General features: G+C 36.5%; 1 protein-coding gene across 1 annotated transcript in view; it reads left to right on the plus strand.

Moving 5' to 3' along the window:
* PTPN13 (protein tyrosine phosphatase non-receptor type 13) overlaps positions 1-5,522 on the plus strand; it is a 210,869-nt gene extending 205,347 nt beyond the window's left edge. The window contains 2 exon segments of the mRNA XM_078148659.1: positions 1,635-1,697; positions 3,759-5,522. Coding sequence (XP_078004785.1) covers positions 1,635-1,697; positions 3,759-3,854 — 159 coding nt within the window. The 3' untranslated portion in view covers positions 3,855-5,522.
* The last annotated feature ends 14,283 nt before the right edge of the window (positions 5,523-19,805 follow it).

Genomic DNA, 19,805 nt, shown 5'->3' on the forward strand with positions numbered 1-19,805 from the left:
CAGTGTTTGGGAGGCTCTGAAGGAAAGTGTGGAAGAGCAGAGGTATTAAACTGCCCACCAAATTGAAGATCTACAGAGATGTTGTACTGACCTCATTGTTTTATGCCTGTGAAACCTGGACAGTATGTGAGCGCCATGCCAGGAGACTGAATCACTTCCATTTGAATTGTGTTAGGAAGATTCTGAAGATCACCTGGCAAGATAAGGTCTCACACACTGAGGTCCTTTTTCAAACTAAACCATTAAGCATTCAAACTCTGCTTCAGAGAGTGCAGCTCCAATGGGCTAGCAACGTTTGAATGCAAAACATCCGCTTACCAAAAAGACTAAGTCAAGTTTCAAGGAAAAAAGAATTCTAGTCAAATCAGAACCTTAAAAAAAAAAAAAGAAAAAAAACCTCTGTGTGTGACTTTGAACAAATGACTTAACTTTCCTAGGCCTCTGTTTCCTCATCTATAAAACAAGAGAGTTGGAGTAGGTAATCTTTGAGGTCCCTTCTGACTCTTGATCTGTGATCCTATGATATGACTCAGATGCCAATCATTTACACAGTGCTTTATAGTTTACAATATACTATCCTCACAACAGCCCCATAAAGACAAGTTGCACCCATGTTATTATCCCAGTTTTACAGATGAGGGAATCAAACCTCAAGAAGGTAAATGACTGTCTGGTAAATGACAGGACTGGGATTGAACCAAAAGTTTGAAGCTCCAATTCTGCTATAAAGACTGCCTGCTGAAAATACCAGACAAAGGGGAACAGGAAAGAAGATGAGAAGAATTGTAACAAATAAATCTGCATTTTGATGTAACTTTTAAAATATGAAATAGGGATAAAGACAGAAGATGAGAAGAATTGTAACAAATCTGCATTTTGATGTAACTTTTAAAATATGAAATAGGTATAAAGACTAGACCTGTGTTTACATTAGCATAGGGGAACCCCCCCCCCCCAAGGAGGAAACTCCTGCTGTCATTGCAGGAAGTAATTTTCTATTTTCTCTGCCACTTAAATAGTATTAGAGAGTTGCCTCGTCGCAGTAAGGTTCATTGACTTGCCAAGAGTTGACCTAGGTCATCCTGACTTTGAGGCTGGTGCCCTATCCACCATGGCATACTACTCCCTTAAAATATTAAATAAATTAAAATTTAAAATTATTTTTAAAATTATAAATAAAAATTATTTTAAAAATTAAATTTAAAAAACTTGTTATTATTACTATATGATTCAGAATAGCAGTAGCCACAATGGAGTCCTTCTTTGGGCAGCATGGCGGTCGTAGGATTTAGAGTTGGAAGGAGAACGTTAGAGATCAGCTAGTCCTACGACCTTGTTTTATGGATGAAGAAATGGAGGCCCAGAGAGGTAGTAATTTGCCTATGCTCACGTAGCTGGTAAAAAGCAGTCAGCAGCTAGGAAATATTTCAACTGTGACTTGGAAACAAGTCTTTGGAGTTGAAATTCAAGTATTGAGCAGTATAGATGCTGCCTCTCAGAGTGTAATGTTGAAGTAATCAAATGGTAGAGGGTTGTATGACTATCTTCGAGCTAATAAGAATGTTCTGAGGGGAGTTCTTTGTGTTCCTTTGTATTTACCAAAATATGCACATGGTGTTTGTTCACTTTGGCAGTTTGACATCTCTGACCTGGTGCGCACAATGAGACTGCAGAGGCATGGGATGATTCAGACTGAGGTATGTCTTTGGTGCTATTTAACAGTGGGAAATTATCTTTAAGGTGAGAATGTTAAAAGCTTCTGTTAGCCACATTTTCTCTTTTTGGAAGGATTTTCTTAACATAGCTATAGAACACTTAGAAAGTATAATCATTTTGCTTCCCCCTCCTAAACTCTCAGAACATTTTGGGAAATTCCATTTGCAGCCTAAAATCCCCAACTGGAGAGTCACACTCATTGCCTGTGTAGATATCATTGGTCTTTTAAAAAGCAAAATAAAATTTGCTCCTTTTAAACAGAAAAAAAAAATGCCTTTCATGTTTATCACCACTCCACTTTTTCTTAAATCTGCTCGGTCTCCTGAATATTCAGCTGACTTTCACAAAGACATTTTTCATAGCAGAGAAACCACACTGGCCATTACTGCCTAGACCTCAAACCCAGGTATGCAGCCTGTTAATGCTATGACATTGTAATGTGATCACCAGTTTTCCAACCATGTTCTTAAACCTAGTCTTGGTTTACAGTGTCATTTACAAACAAAAGGCAACTTTAGCACCAGGAGAATATTACATCAATGTATATTTTCAAATCTGTTGTCTCTTTACCAAGAAGAAAAATTCCAGTTGGAAGCCTGAAGGACTAAGTTAATGGAGTATTTTAAGTTATGTTTTAGTACTTCAAGGATTAGTGATACAGAGCATAGCCCTCTTCACATTTAGAAATGGTCTTCATTACTGTAGTGGAAAATAAAAGTTCATTAATTGGTGGCCAAACTTCCACTGATATGCTTCCTCAAATTTAGGTATGCTAATAAGAAGTAAGGGGGAAAAAATACTTTTTCTTTGGTCAGGATATGTAACTTCATCAGTATGGAGACTTTCTGATGCGAAAACTACTTTAATGTACAACTGCAACTTAATATTTTTTAAAATTTATTTTATTTTTAGTTTATGAAATAAAACAAGCATTTCCGTGACATAGTATAATGAAGATTGCACATGAAACTGCAAATCTGTTACGTACAACTTGAAATTCCTTTTAAATATATAATAAAGTTATCATGTAAATTTATTTTTTTCTTTTTTCTCCACCTCCCCCCATGGCTACCATTAGACACAAATGTCTATATGTAAAATCATTCTGTATATGCACCTGCCAAAGCAAACCCAGGAACAAAATTGTGTGTGTGTGTGTGCGCGTACATGCACACATACATATGTACATATATAATATACAAAATTATTTTTTAAAAACTTCATACAAATAAAATCAGATTTAAATAATTGGAGAAATATTAAGTGTTCATGAGTAGGCAGGGCCAATATAATAAAAATGACGATTTTACCTAAACTAGTTTATATATTCAATGCCATCCCAATTAAATTGCCAAAAAATTTATTTTACTGAATTAGAAAAAATAATAACAATTCATTTACAGATTAATATTAAAGAGTTTGCTTAGGGGCACTAAGAGGTTGGGATGCCAATAATCATATGGCTGGAATATGTCAGAGGCCAATCTTTCTTGAATCTGTCTTTCTAATCCTATTTCTTTTCTATTTAATTTTGTTTATTTATTCCTATTTAATTCTGCTTATTTTATTTACAATCCATTCTATCATACTACCTCTGTGAAGAAATTTACTGACAAGGAACTATAACTTTTTAAATGGTTGGATGTTTAGACTGCTCTTATTCACAATATTTAAAGAAATTTTTATTTTAAGCTTGAGATTAAAAAATCTGTACATGCTTTCAGGATTTATATCACTGGTTAGTTGCCTATGCCTATATAAACATGAATTTCAAATAGAGATGGGAATATAAAGCTAAGAGATAACAAAAGTGGAACCAAACAAAAACAAGTCTGTGTGAACTGTAGCCTAACCAGTTTATGTAGGCTTCACCTTGGGACCATTTGTGGAAGATTAATCCAACCTAGAAAATCTCATCCTTAGTTTGCTTGCCAAAATGGAATTCAGGTGTTGAATTTTTAAAAGTATAAACTCCCAAAATTGAATTACTATTTAGCTAGTACAAAATGGTGCCTTTTTTGCATATGTTTTTTCTTTTCCAGGATCAATATATTTTCTGCTATCAAGTTGTCCTTTGTGTACTGAGACGTCTTCAGATTGAAGAAGAGCAGAAAAATAAGCAACCACATTTGAAGTGATTCTTAGAAGTTTTTTGTGTGCATACATCTCTGTTGTTAACTATGGTGGACTCTTCTTTCGAGGTGTCTGTCCTGGCCATTTATTGGTTGGGAAAGGGCAAGACGAGTCAATACTTTTATAAAGACCCTGCTCACTCTGAAATGAGAGGATGTCCTGTATAACAGCAAATATCTAATAAAGCTGTATTGTGTAGCTTTTTTAACCTATGATAATTATTGAAATAAAATGTTGTATTAAAAAACACTAACCTATTACTGCAGTTATTAAACTGCCTTTTTTGCTTAAAGACCATAAGGAAAATTAAGGCAGTATTTTATCAAGATGAGCATTGTTACTGGGATGTTTTCTTAGTCTATTTTTAAAACAATATTGTTTATAGCAAAGTTCTTTTTCATTATTTTAATAAAGTAGGTCTGTTTTATAAGGGATACTTGAAACCAGTATTTAAGTTTAAGAGAGAACTATTGACATAGAATAAGTAGCAAATGTTTATTATTACGATTTCTGATGTTTACTTTATAAAATTTCCTGTACATATTTATATACATTACATGAAAAATGAAATTTTCTGATGTCTCTTTGTAATTGGTTAGGCATCATCACTTTGTAAATAAAGATACATCTTTAAAAAGTGATGACTCAATAAGCTAAAGATGTGCCTGCATATTAATGAGGTGTTTCAGTATATCATTGTTTCTTTGAATTGGCAAAGGAGCTAAACCTTTGACTCAATGTGTGATTTTATAGCATTGTTGTCAAAAGTAGCTGTGCCCCTGAGGTCACAGGGATATTGGGTGTTTGAGTCTCTAGCCATTCCCACATGTTGAAGGAGATGTCCACAGCCTCAATCATCTGGATTTCTAGAGAAAAAAAAACTAGAGACCACCAGCTAGATCTAGTGTGACACTGTGTGTCAGTCTTATTCTGAAAGAAAAACAAGAGATGTCAGGAAAAATGTGAAACTGTGTAAGGAAATTTGAAATAGGCGAGATGGAAGACTAAAAAGTAGATTGAACCCAGAGTCAGCCATGACCTGACTCAAATCCTGACACCGGCTATCCTGGATTTCTTTGAGCTTCATTTCTGTTGTTTGTATGATAATGGGAATAATACCACAGGTACTACCTCCTTTTAGGGTTACTGTTGTGAAAAGAAGAACTTTTTAACCTTAAAACTCGTAACTATGCAAATGTAATTTAAAAAAAATAATTCCACTGACAGTCTCCTCTGATGCCTCATCATGTTGTGGGAAGCTGGGTCATCAAAGGTTATGCTGGCAAAGCATAGTCTCTGTCAAGTTCAGTTAAGCTGGAATCGTTTTGATGCTCAACTTTGCCAAGTGTCCTAAAAGTCTTAGTCTTAAAATTGCACTAAAACTTTTGGAACACCCCCTACATCTGTTGTCCAAGAAGCAGCTTACCTAAGTTCAGAGAAGTTTAGCACAAAATTTGCTGCACTAATTTCTCAACCATAGAAACTTTCCACCTGTTGTCTCAGATACCCGCTCCTTTCCACCAGCCTATAAAGAAGAACAAGAAACTGTCTTGGCCATTTTTGCTTTTTCCATTATTCCTGAGTCTCCTCTAGTCCGTTCCTTTTACCTACGCAATAACCGATACCAAATGGGTTTGATGACTGCTACTTTATAATAAAGTTGAGATCTGAAAGTTCTGTTCCCCCTGCATTCCTTTCTTTTTTCATTAATTCTCTTGATTAAAAAAATTAAGTTAATTCCCTTGATATCCTAGGTCTTCTGTTCCTCCAAGTAAATTTTGTTATTTTATTGACTTTTGTAAAGTATCCCCTTGGTAGTTTAATTATCAAAGCATTAAAACCATAAATCAACCTTGGTAATATTGTCATTTTTTATTATATTGGCATGAACCAATATAAAATGACTCAGACATAAGCACTGAATATTCTTCCAGTTATTTCTTTCAAGAGCACTTTGTAATTGAACCTATTCGAATAAGTAGTGTGCTTCAGTAGAGTGATTCCAAAATCTTTTATTCATTTTGTGGCCAGGTGAATGGGATTTCCCTTCCTACTATTGACTCTTGGATTTTGTTATTGTTATATAGAAATGCTGTTGATTTTTGAGGGTTTATTTTGTAGACTGCTGCTTTACTGAAGCTATTGTCTCAGTTTCTTTGCTGACCATTAAGTTTTTAAGTAAGCTATCATGTCATACGCTTTATAACTATCTTTGTACTTTTAATTTCTTTCTCTGGTCTTACTACTATTGCCACCATTTCTAAAACTCTTTTGGAAGAGTGGATGTTCTTACTTTATCCCTGTATTTGTTGTGAAAGCTTCTAGTGTATTGCCATTTTATATGATGCTTACTTTTGGTTTTAGAAAGATGCTTTCTATGATATTTCTTTAAAAGATCCCTTTTTGTTCATTTGTTTACTTTGTTTTTGAGCCCCAGTTGAATGTTGTGCCTTGTCAAAAGCTTTTACTATATCAGTTTAGTCCATTGGGGTTTGGGATATTTTTGTTTTTAATGATTAATTATGTTGATTATTTTCCTAATATTGAACCCTCCTTTTATCTCTAGTATAAATCCAACTTGGTCATAATGATGTCCTAAATCAGCAGTGATAAGCTTAAATAGAAAGGGATCACTAGGGACCAATGATGATTTAGAAAACTAAAACCACAAATTTATATCATGTATGTTGTATTGTATTTTTATTTATTTTGTTAAAGATTTCCCAATTACATTTTAATCTGGTTTGAGCCAAGAGGCCTACCTCGGTCTTAAATGACTGTAATCTATCTGATAGGACTTTGGTTAAAATTTTTGCATTGATGTTCATTGGTGATATTGTTCTATAATTCTTTGTGTTAACATTTCCTTTGTTAAGTAATTAGGACTAGATTTTTCTCCTAAAAGGAGGTTGGTAGAGTACTTTATTTCATGATCTTTGAGAGTAAGTTGATAGCATTAGTCTTAATTTTTCTTTAAAAGATTGATACAGTTCATCTGTAAATCCATCAGGACCAAGAGTTTTTCCTCTCCTTTGTTAGTTCCCTTAGAACTACTTTGGTTTCCTTTTTTTAAATTTTATTATGTAAGATATCTATTTGGTATTCTTTAGTTTGAGAATCTTATATTTTTTAAGGTATTCTTCTGTTTCTTTTGTGTACTCCAATTGTGTTGGCACATAATGGTGCATTGTAGGTTCTGATCATTCCTTTTGTTTCTTCGGGTTTGTTTGTGATTGCACCTTGTTCATTTGCTGTTTTTTTATTTTGTTTTGTTTTTTGTTTTCTGCCCTCTTCTTTTTAAACAAGTTGATTCAAGGTGTATCGATTTTGCAAGTATTTCTTTATTTAGTTTTATCAGTTCTGTACTCTTGTTTCCAATTTATTTCTCAAATTATTTTCAGTATCATCCTTTATGCTAATTGTGGGCTTATTTGCTGAGGTTTTTTAAAACTTTGTTTAAAAATGCATATTCAGTTCATTAATGCTCTTGAATTTTGTCAACATATTTTATTAGGAATATAATTTTTTCCCCATGTGGAATCCTTTAACTCCATCCCAGAAATTTTAGTATACTGTTTAATCATTATCATTGTCTTTCACGTAATTTTAATTGTTTTTGTGACTTGCTCTTTTACCCACTCTTTCTTAGGATTTCACTGTTAAGTCTCCATTTAGTTCTGTCTTTTATTTATGCTTGTGAATGGATTACTAGTTTTATTGCAGTGTAGTCTGCAAAGGATATGTTTACTATTTCTGCCTTTTGACATTTATTTGCATACCTCTGTCCTACTAAGTGATTAGTTTTTGTAAAGGTTACATGCAATGCTAAGAAAGCTATATATTCTTTAGCAGTCCCATTTAGAAGACAGTATAACTCTTTTAACTCTAATCTCCCTAGCAGCTAGTTCAATTTTACTTTTTCCTTTCTGTTTATCTCTGCTAGGTTTGTCTAATTCATAGAGGGTCATCAATGTATTCTGCTATTATTACATTGCTATGTACATCTTCTTACAATTCAATTAATTTTTCTATTGTGAATTTAAATGTTATGGCATTTGTAACGTATAAGTTTAACATTTACATTGGTTTTTAATTTGGTCCTTTTCGCATGATTTCCTTTTTTAAAATCCATGTTCATATGGGGAGAGGGTTGTTTTTGCCATGTTTGATAGCATGATCGCAACTCTTTTTTTTTATTTACCTGATGCATAGTAAATCTTGTTTTCCCTTGTTTCTTTTTTTGTATATGGCTTTGCCTTTTAGATGTATTTCTTGTGAACAACAAGTTGTGGGGTTTTATTTTCTTATTCAATATGTCACTCTTTTTTCATTTTATGGTATTAGTTAATCCATTAACATTTAAATTATAAAGGTTGAGTTTACATTTTCCTTCATTTGACTCTGTAGTTTCTAATTTAAGGCAACTACAGTCTAACAGACTCTCTTTCTCTCACCCTCAATCTTACTCCTTCTCATTTGTTAGCGCTTTTCCTGGTTTTGGTATTTTAGTTACCTTATTCTTTTTTCTTTCTTCCTTTTATTTGGTTATCTAATTCTCCCCCTTTTTTTAACCTATAAATTGAGTAATTCAAAATTCTTCCTCTTCTCCTCCCCTCCAACTTCTTGTTTGTTAGATTAATTAAATTAATTTTTTTAAAATTTTTTAATTAAATTAAATTATTAAATTAAATCTTTAATTAATTATTATTAATTAAAATGAATTATTTAATTAAATCTTTCCTATTGTAAACATTTATTGTGGAGAAGCAGAGCCAAAGTAACCAAATAGCTGGAAGAATAACCACAAAATGCCTACAAGCGGTTTTAGAAAATGTACCAGCCTGAATACTGATGGAGAAATCCAGGTAATATTACAATGAGCCATTTTTGCAGCCCACGTCAACAGAGGGGAGAGGCTGACATTTAAATTTCATTCTGTACTGGAACAGTACACAAACATTTGGGTACAGGAATACATTTCTCCCAACAGGAAGAAAGGGAGAGGGGGAATTAAAGGGAGCATAGATTAAGAGGGCAGTTTGGTGGTACAGTGAATAGCATGTTGGGCCCAGAGCTGGAAAGACCTGAGTTCAAATCTATTCTCAGATACTAGCTGTATGATCCTGGGCAGGTCATTTTAACACTGTTTGCCTCAGTTTCCTCATCTGTGCAATGAGCTGGAGAAGGAAATGGCAAAGTACTGCAGTATCTTTACCAAGAAAACTCTGAAAGGGGTCATGAAGAATTGGTCTCAACTGAAAATGACTAAACACCAACAAAAAGATTAAGGGGAGGGTGATGAGTACAGAATGAGACTTCTTTTCTTGACATCATGCCAATCAGAGTTCCTTAATCCTTCACAGTTGTTTGACTTTGCAGTATTGTTGAGGGAGGGGCTGACACTTGAACCGCACTCATCATAACTGATTAAAAGAAGGAAGAATACCTACATACAAACACACAATTGGCTACAAAAATTCATTTCACTCGAGCAGGAAATAGAAGAGAAGGGGGAATTAGAGGGATGGTAAATTAAGGGAGGGATTAAGGAAAACAGTCTCTAAGAATATACAAAAATATTTATAGCTCTTCTTGCAGTGTCAAGGAGTTGGAAACTGAAGGTTGCCCATCAATTTGGGAATGGCTGAATAAGTCACGGTACATAAATGCTATAGAATACTATTGTGCCGAAGGAAATAAAGAATATGGTTTTCCTTTCATTGTTTACTTTGGACTTCATTAAGGTACACTGCCCATTTGCTTCTGTCTACTTCCCTTTCTCCTTTTATGTACCTCCCCCCCATTCTTCAAGTCAGTCCCACAAAATACATTGATTCATCTGTGGAAATATTAGAGGGGTTAGTCCAAGGGTGGGGAATCTATGGCTTCAAGGCCACATGTGGCCTTCTAGGTCCTTGGATGTGGCCTTTTGACTAAGTCCCAGTTTTACAGAGCGAATCCTTTTATTAAGGGGATTTTTTCTGCAAAGTTTGGGTTCCATGGTGTTTCAGACTTTTTCCTTCACCATCATTTATCCTATTTGTTTAAATTCTTCTTTTATTTTTATCCCCAGTGTGTACTTTTTGGATACTTGGGATGTTTGCGAATCCAATAATCTGCTGATATGGGGGATGGATGGACCTTATAAGAATACAAATGCCTCTCTTTTGTTGAAGATACATCTTTTTTCCCCCTATTTGATTAGGCTCAGGTTTGCAGGTAATGTAATCTGGGGTTGTATCTTTAGCACCTTTGCTTTTTGAAATGTATTATTCCATTCCCTTCTTTAGTTTCTGGTGGGTGCAGAAAAGTCCTATGTTGCTTAAATTTCCTTTCCTTTATATGTGAAGGTTTCTCCTAATTACCAGTAGATTTCTTTGAAGTTGTTAAAATATGTGTCTTGTTTTTTAACTGGAGTTAAGTGACTTGCCTAGGGTCACACAGCTAGTGTCAAGTGTCTGAGGCTTTGAACTCCAGTCCTCCTGATTTCAGGGCCAATGCTCTATCCACTATGCCACCTAGCTGCCCCATTAAATGTGTCTTACAATTTAAAGTAAAGCCTTTTTCCCCTAGAAATTTGTGGATTCTTTCAGTTGGTGCTTTGTTTTCTGTATTAGAGGGTTCAGGATGGTTTACTTTTATTAATTCTTAAATTCTAGTATTTGGGTATTTTTGAATTGTCATGTTTTTCTGGAAAGCCCACATGGTCTTTAAGTTGTCTCTGTGCATCTTGTCTTTGAGATCAGTAGTTTATTTTCCTTGTATAGAGATCCTGGCCTCTTTTAATATTTCTCTTTCAGATTGTCCTTCACTTCATTTTTTTCTCTTTTGGAAAGACTTGTCATTATGGACTAACTTTTCTCTTTTTTGTTAATTATTTTGACTGTGCAAGCCATGAATTCTACCAACTGTTCCCATCTAAATTCTTTTAAAGTTCTTATTTCTCTTGAACATTCTGGTACATTCTTTTGTGATTCTGTGCTGTCTTGAGATACGTACTTCATTGGGTGTTGGTTTAATTACCTTCATCTTCCAGACTTACTCAAAGACATTTGCAATCTGTGATACCTTGTGATCTCAATACCTGTGATTCCTTTTGCTCTCACTAGCTTCCCCGTTGATTTACATGCTCATGCTCTAGGTGTTTAAAATGAGTTTTCTTCCTTCTAAAATGTTCACTGGTTTTACTCTTTTTCTTATATTGTCCTGTTGCTCCCCTTTTATGGTGGATTTACCCCTCTGGGCTACACTTCAAATTCAGATTACCAGCCTACAAATAGCAGTAGATACTGGTTCATTCAGCCAAGAGAACAACAGAATGGAGAGAACTGAGGCAGTCAGCGTGAGGGGACTGCACAGAGAAAAGGAGGCTAGTATTCAAGTAGGGTCAGTGCTGTATCTCAAAGAAGTTACTTGGGGCAGATGGGTGCTTTTTGTAGGTTTCAGGGAGGGAGAGTAAGTGTTCTGGGCAGTTGCTGCTGTGTTGGGGTTCTCCAACCTAGGGAGCCACCTCAGGAGAGTGTAATCCCCTCCTCCTTGTATGCCTACTATATACACCTAGCTGGGCATTTTTTTAAGGTCCACTCCTTGTTACAGCAGAATGCTGGAGTGAGGCCAGAAGTGGTGTGTACTAACAGATTGCCTCAAGAGGAAACTTCTCATTTCCTATCTGTAGAGACATCTAATTCTAATTCTACTTCTTGCACATAATTCTTCTCTTGGGTTGTTTGTTTTGGTTTTGCTTTTTGAGAGCTAGTGGGGATTGGAGTAAAATGTCCTCATCTTCATGGTCGTGTGACCCAGATGTCCCCTTTTGTCTTTTTCACCTTTTTTTTGCTTTTTGCCTTTTCCCTTTTCAGAGGTCAGAACAGACCCAAAAAGTAAAGTAGACCTGTTTTCATGGGTTTGGAGAGAGCTGTTCATTTCAGGTCTGATCTCCACCAGGAACTGGTATAAATGCCTTGGGGCAGAAGGATTTAAGAATAAAATGAGCTTAACTGTGTGATGTTGGAGAGACATAATTTCTAGATAATTTAATCATTTTATTAGTAAGGCCAGCAGATTATTAATGGTCATTTGGCTGTCTCTCAGACCAAAGACCCCTAATGGCAGTGGGGTCATAGTTATGCCCTTCAAAAAGGAGGTGTTCCCAAGGGATGGCAGTCACCTAGGATTGGTTAACACAATAACAGCTGTGGGCTATATGAAGGTCTTGGAGTGGGTGGCTTAGGTCACTCAAATCTTGGTCAAAGAGACTAATGTCAATTTCCATATCACCTGTCTTGATAATAGACCTTAGCTTTAAAAGACCAAGTTCTCCCACTGCTTCCAGGGTCATCTCCAGTCATCCTAATCGCCTTTGGACCCAGATGGCTCTGGAGAAGAAAGTGAGGCTAGTGACTCTGCACAGCCTTCCCTCCAGTTCACTTACATGTCGTGGCATCACCTCCATGATGTCATGGTCCTCTTTGAGAACAAAGGACAAACAACAAGGGGGAATCAACTTTCCCCCACATTTGTCTGAGCAAATACAATGAACAGGAATACGCCCGTTAGCCTAAACTTAGAGTTTTTTTACTGTCTGATTAGAGCTCTCTAAAAGAGATATCCCACACTGGTTGGTTTTTGGATAAGGAAGTAGAAAAGAGGAAGAACCTTGGTCCTAATACAATGCTTAGTTATTAAATACAAGAGAGAAATATTCATTTCTCAACTGTGTAACCTTAGAGAAGAGGTCCTGAGATTAAATTTTCCTAGCCCTAGAGATGGCAATAGCTGGGGCACTCAGGAATTTCCCCAAGAAGTGCATGGAAGAAGCATATGTCCATGTGCCTACTCTCATGTTCCTGAACCCCATCCTTCTGCATGGAAGAATGAGACTTCTATAACCTAGTCATCATGATCCCCAAAATTATCCTTGTCAGAGAAGGGAGAGTTCCTGAACAACATGCTTCTTGGGGAAAGGACAGTATCACTATGTGGCCCCACAGCTACAGGAGGAGTCAAGACCACTGGAGACTGGGATACAAGGAATACGCATCATGCCAACCCCGTCTTTTACAGTGAGTGATCTGGACAATGCGAGTCTAAAGAGATCGTCTCCCTAGGGGAATATATGGCCTCCTGTGAGTCTTTTAAAGGGTGAAATAACTCTATACTACCCAATATCCATCTATTGCCTTAAGCACTTATATGAGAGGATCCATATTTGGGAAAACCTAGAGGAAAGGTCTAATTAAGCAATATTGAAGATTTCTTTGTAGAAAACTCAGGGTTGGGGGCATGGTGAGCCTTTAGAACTCAGCTCCTAAGATGAGATCTCATCTTTGTGAGTTCAGAGGTTTGGGGGGGAGAGTTTAAGGTCTTGACATGTCGGGTACCCTTGGATCCTTCAGTCATTATTAGCTGCATTAGAAGAGGTGCCCCACACAATGACTACAGCATTTCATTGAGAAGGTGATGAGAAGAGGAATACCAGCCCTTGCCTGGATTTCCAGAAGCTGGGGACCTCGAGAGAAACAGTACAGAACAAAAGCTGATTCAGCAGTTTCACAAATTGTCTCCTATGCTGATATTTTAAGGCTCAGTTTCCAAGGAGATTATAATGGTTAAGAGTTACTGCTACATATTTAAGATTTTTTTGTGAACACCTGAATCTTTTGTGTTATTAGTTGTTGTGAACACATTGTGAATCTCTTATGTGGAGGAATTAATAGCTGTCATATACCTGATCTGCATTGGATATTCAGTAACTTTCTACTCCCTTCTGAGGAGATCCTAGGCACCATGCTTTGGCTTCATATCCCATCAGCAATCTATCCAGGCCATCTCAACAACTGCCTGCCATTACTAACTTGGTAGTCTCCATCGCAATCAGCACTATTTACATCAGACTTGAGATTTCCATATACAGGTCTTCCAGAATGCACACCACCAGTCTCTGGAGATGTTAAGCCACTCAGTCTTTGGCACTCCTTTTCTATGGCCCAACCCAGTGGACTGGTGAATTAGTGTGTGCAAAAAGCCTCTTATGTCTGCTTGCCCCAGTTTTTAGTTTCTCCCGAGGTGCTAGAGGGCTCTGAGCATCATATCCCTGGTTAATCCATTCCCAGTATCCACAGACTTCCCTGTCTGTCTCCCTGTGCTGATTAGGGCTGACAAAGGACTGTGACTTTCGGGATTTCCTTATCAGGAATGCCTGCTGTATTTTTCTTTATCTGTTAGAGAAGAGTTCACTGCATTGCTTCCTATCACTCGGCCATCTTGACTCTACCTCTCCTCTATACTGTTTCACTTGGACTGCTCATCAACTTTCATGGATTACATTATCATCTCTGTTGATGATTCTCAAATTTCCAGCCCTAACCTCTCAGAAAACCTTCCAGTCTTGCATCACCAACTGCCTGCCTATTGGACATCTTAAATTCAACATGTCCAAAATTAAACTTATCTGTCACACTAAATCTCCCCCTACTCCAAACAGCACTTCTATATAATAACAACAAAACCCAAAAAGCAATAATAGAAAGGGAAAACCCATTCAAAATATCTACAAAATGCATGGAATATCTGCACATCTACCTACAAAAGCACACACACACAAATTTGTATAGATTCAATAACTGAAGGAATATTCAGTGCTTGTGTCTAGACTATACCAATATAATAAAAATTACAATACTACCAAAGTTAATTTACACCTTTTTTTGTCTATACTTTATAGAACTTGATCAAATAACAATTTGGAAAACCAAAATATCTATTAAATCAAGAAATAGGGATGAAAGAGAAATAGTACTTCCAGACTGCAAACTATATAATAAAGCAGCCATAAAGCCATCTGGTATTGGTTTAAAAATTGATCAGACCTAAGTTCAAATCTGGCCTCAGATAACTTACTTGCTATGTGACCCTGGGCGAGTCACTTAACCCTGTTTGCCTCAGTTTCCATATCTGAAAAATGAGCTGGAGAAGGAAATGGCAAACCACTCCAGTATCTCTGCCAATAAAACCCAGATGAGGTCATGAAGAGTCAGATATGACTGAAATAACTGCATAACAACAAGAAGTTTTCATTGCTTCCAAAGCAGTGTGGTCTAGAGACAGATCTGGTCATTTTCCTCCTCGTCTGAGTTCCTCAAGTTCTTGACCCAGGTTTGGGTCTGTTGGATTGTGTGAGGTTGAATTTCAGTATGCTGCAGTACTCAGTCATGGTTAGCCCACTGGGGAGTTCTGCAGATTCAGAGTGACCGAGGGTTAGAATGGGTACCCATTCTGCTCTCTGTCTCAGAGCCACACCACTGAGTTTTTGGAATTCATTCCTTGCTCTGTATACAGCTTGGACCCCTCTCATTCATGACTTTTCCCTCTACCTTAGAACTGTGACAGTGTTTTAAAACGAAGAAGAGAGGATTCTAGGAAGATGGTGAAGGTCAGAAAATTCCACACTCTCCAGATTTCCCCCATAAACGAGATAAAATAGTGTCTCAGGGCAAATGTCCAGCAGTAAAAATAAACAAAGAGTTTGGACAAAAATGTCCCCGTAGGACAATGGGGGAAGATGCAAAAAGAAAAAAAAATCCAGTACTGAGGTTTGGTTCCTATGAGGAGTAAACACCTCCAGGCTAATTCCCGCAAAACAGCAAGCTGCAGGCCCTAAAGTTAGCTTTGGTCACACCCACAAGACATACCCAGCTATGTTGCCCAGAGGAACCAGCACATGCCTGGTGAGTGCAGAAGCAGTAGGGTCAGGGACACTGATTGCTCTGGGCACTTATAAGAGCATGGAGTTCTTGGTTTCCATTCTAGGCCAGAGGGGAGAACTGAAGGAGGATCTGAAGCCAGAGGCACCACCACCCCGTACCCCAGGACTAGATGTGATTACAAAAAATAAGCTGCTGAAAATTAAAAAAAAAAAACAAGCAAGCAAAGGAGAAAGAATCCAACCATAGAAAGTTACTATGGGAATAGAGAAGACCAGGTATCATCTTCAGAGGAGGATACTGAAGGAAAAAAGACTGTCCTACCCCAAAGAGTAATGTCAAATGGTCACTTGCCCAAATAGAACTTTAAAAAAGACTTTAAAAATCAAATGAAAGAAATTGAAGAAAAATGTTTTAAAATAAGAACAATCCAACAAAAACAAGATTATGAAAAGAAAGTCAAGCAGTTAGAAAAGGAGATTCAGAATCTGAAGGAAGAACATGACTCTTTGAAAATTACAATGGGGCGGGGGCAGCTAGGTGGCGCAGCGGATAGAGCACCGTCCCTGGAGTCAGGAGGACCTGAGTTCAAATCTGACCTCAGACACATAATACTTCCTAGCTGTGTGACTCTGGGCAAGTCACTTAACCCCAATTGTGAAAGAAAGAAAGAAAGAAAGTGAAAAAGAATTAGAATTGGGCAAGGGTAAGACAGCAAAGTTATGAGTCCAAGAAATAATAAAACATAAAGAATGAAAAAACAGAAGAGAATATGAAATATCTCATAAGAAAAACTGGGCTTAGATTCTTATGATCTAACCACTGCTCAGATTCTTGAAATCTAGCCACTGCTCAGATTCTTAAAATCTAGCCACTGTTCAAATTCTTAAAATCTAGCCAATAGCGTACTAATGTTCAGACTCCTTAAGAGTCTGCCCCAAAAAAAACCAACTGATCTGGAGAACAGATCAAGAAGAAAGAAACATAAGAATAATCAGCCAATCTGAAAGCTATAACAAAAAAAAAGAATATTGATACAATAATACAAGAAATAATTAAAGAAAATTGTCCTGAAGTGTTAGAACAAGAGAGGAAAGTGGAAATAGAAAAAATCCAGCGATCACCACCTGAAAGAAATCTTACAAGGAAAACCTACAGGAATGTCATAGTCGAATTCTGAAACCCCCAGGTAAAGAAGAAAATATTACAAGCAACAAGGGAAAAAAATTAAATATGGTGATGCCACAATTAGAATCACATAAGACCTAGCAGCAGTGACACTTAAAGACCACAGGTCATGGTACACTATATATCAAAGAGCAAAAGAACTGAGGTTGTGGCCAAAAATATCATACCCAGTAAAGTTAAGCATAATCTTGAATGAAAAGAAATGGACATTTAATAAATTGCCAGACTTTTGGGATTTTATCTAAAAGGAAAAAAAAACCCTGAACTTAATAGAAGATTTGACATATAAGATCCAAGAGAAATTACAAAGTACATATCAAAGACTAATTACAAGGGATTCAATAAGAACAGACTTTAATTTTTTTATGAGGAAATGTAAAAAAGTACGTCTAAGATTATTTTTAGTAATTGGGTAGTTCAAAAGAAAGATTAGAGTAGGCCTGAGTATGATAGGCTTCTAAAAAGTAAATCATTTAGGAAAAGGTAAAAAGAGTAATTATCTTACACAAATGAGGTGTGAGAGGAAGAATTGTCACAGAGGGATTAGATGGGGGAGGAGGGCTGTAGTTCTAGAACCCTACTTTTATCAGGAATGGGTTAAAGAGGGAACAGTACATATATATATATATTTAGAAGGGTATAAAAATCAAAGACAAGGTTTATTAGAACATCTGTCATACTGGGCAGACTCTTAAGGAGTCTGAACATTAGTAAGCTATTGGCTAGATTTTAAGAATTTGAGCAGTGGCTAGATATTAAGAATCTGAGCAGTGGCTAGATTTCAAGAATCTGAGCAGTGATTATAAGAATCTGAGCCCAGTTGTTTTTCTTATGAGATATTTCATATTCTGTTCTATTTTTTCATTCCTTATGTTTTGTTTTATTATTTCTTGGACTCATAACTTTGCTGGCTTGCCCTTGCCCAATTCTAATTTTCTTTTTCTTTCTTTCTCTTCTTTCTTTCTTTCTTTCTTTCTTTCTTTCTTTCTTTCTTTTGTTCTTTCTTTTTCTTAGTGAGGCAGTTGGGGTTAAGTGACTTGCCCAGAGTCACACAGCTAGGAAGTATTATGTGTCTGAGGTCAGATTTGAACTCAGGTCCTCCTGACTCCAGGGACGGTGCTCTATCCGCTGCGCCACCTAGCTGCCCCCGCCCCATTGTAATTTTCAAAGAGTCATGTTCTTCCTTCAGATTCTGAATCTCCTTTTCTAACTGCTTGACTTTCTTTTCATAATCTTGTTTTTGTTGGATTGTTCTTATTTTAAAACATTTTTCTTCAATTTCTTTCATTTGATTTTTAAAGTCTTTTTTAAAGTTCTTCTATTTGGGCAGATGGGCATAGAAGGGTATTTAGATTAATGAGAATGGTAGAATAAGGAGTTATCCTTGGAGGGGAGGTAGATTAAGTAATAGGATGGCCAGGTAGTGGGTAGAAGTAGAGTAGTCAGGAGGGATAGGAAATAAATACACACAAACATGAAATAAAGATCAGGAATAGAATTTATTAGGGAAAAAAACAGGGGTAGTAATCATGATCTCAGACAAAGTTGAAGCTAAAATAAATATAATCAAATGAGAAAAATAGAGAAACTACACCATATGTCAGCCATATTAATATTGTTTTAAACTTTTAAAATAACTAGACAGAATAAGGTTGGAATATTGCTGTGGTGTAGGAAATGATGAGTTTGTGAACCTGGAAAACTATGGAAAGACTTGGTTTTATGAAGGAAGAAGTTATCCACCCTCAGAGAAACAGGATAAAAAGTATAGTATGGTCTTACATAGATGCATATGAATATATATGTCTATATATGCGTATGATTATAGATATGTAAGTGTGCATATGTAAGTGTATGTATGAATATATATCTTTGTGTGTGTATATATATATGTTTATATATGCATATATGTATGTGTGTGTGTGTGTGTGTGTGTGTGTGTGTGTGTAAATATATCCACACTTAATTGTAGCCTTCTTTGGGGAGGTGGGGGGAAAAGGAGGGGAAAAAGAACAAAGTAAAAAGTGCATGGCAGAGAGCAAAGAAAACTTACAAGGAAGGAAAGAAAAGATAGCTCTGAACACAATACGTAGTATTTATTACATAGGCTTTCTTGAAATGGAAATTTATTGCCGTATATTTTGAATCCTCTCATGTTCTCTGTGCACATGGCAATGCTTTTTTTCTTTTCTTATTTTGCACTTAAGTTTTAATATTTAAGTTTATAATGTGTTCCTTTTTCTTTTCTTATTGTGTATTTAAGTTTTTAAAAAAGGAAAAAAAAGAACTGTGACCTAGAGAGGAGTAATGGACGACAGAGCTGCCAGCTGACAACTGCTCCTGTCCTCAGCACTGGTTCAGCCCAGGTATTTCCTGCCTTGGTGTGCTCTATCTCAATGCCCTTACTGTCCCTGGCTGCACTGCTGCCACTGTGCAGAACTCCTGGACACTCCCCCGTCCCCCAACCGCTCACAGTGTCTGCAGACCTCTTCTCTCTCTTCCTATGCTACCCCAGGATGGAAAAATGACTCCCAGTGACTTTTTTTGTTTGTTTTGCTTGGGGTTTTTTGTTTTTCTTTTTTTTTTTTTTTGGCTTTGCCAATCAGGATTTGGTTTGCTCTAGATTGTTGTGGGGAGATATGCTGGGTGAGCTGGGAAAAATGCTGACTCTCACATTACCATCTTGACTTGGCCTCTACCTACAAAAAGCCTTCTTTTAAAAGCCTCTTGAATTCATTTCTAATTGAGTTCAAGACTTCATCTAACTAATCTAATCTTATTTTTCATAAAGACCTGTGGTTGGGCCTGTATTTTGCATTTCCTAAGACCCTTTGTTTGTGACTTGAGGTCATGAGAGAACTCTGATATCCATGTGGGAGAAAGTAACCTTTCTTTCCTAGGGTAGAACTGGGAACCCAACCAGCTGACCACTGTTTATTTGTTTTGTTTGGAACAAAATGTTTATTGAATGGAAGTTTTTGCCATGCTCAGGATGCTCCATGATGAACCATTTTAATAGATCAAAACTCTACATTCTGGGAATAGAAACCTTTTTTAAAATTATGT

Source organism: Phascolarctos cinereus, unplaced genomic scaffold (genome assembly GCF_003287225.1).
Source record: "Phascolarctos cinereus isolate Bilbo 61053 unplaced genomic scaffold, phaCin_HiC Scaffold_9;HRSCAF=440, whole genome shotgun sequence".
Classification (NCBI taxonomy): Eukaryota; Metazoa; Chordata; class Mammalia; order Diprotodontia; family Phascolarctidae; genus Phascolarctos; species Phascolarctos cinereus.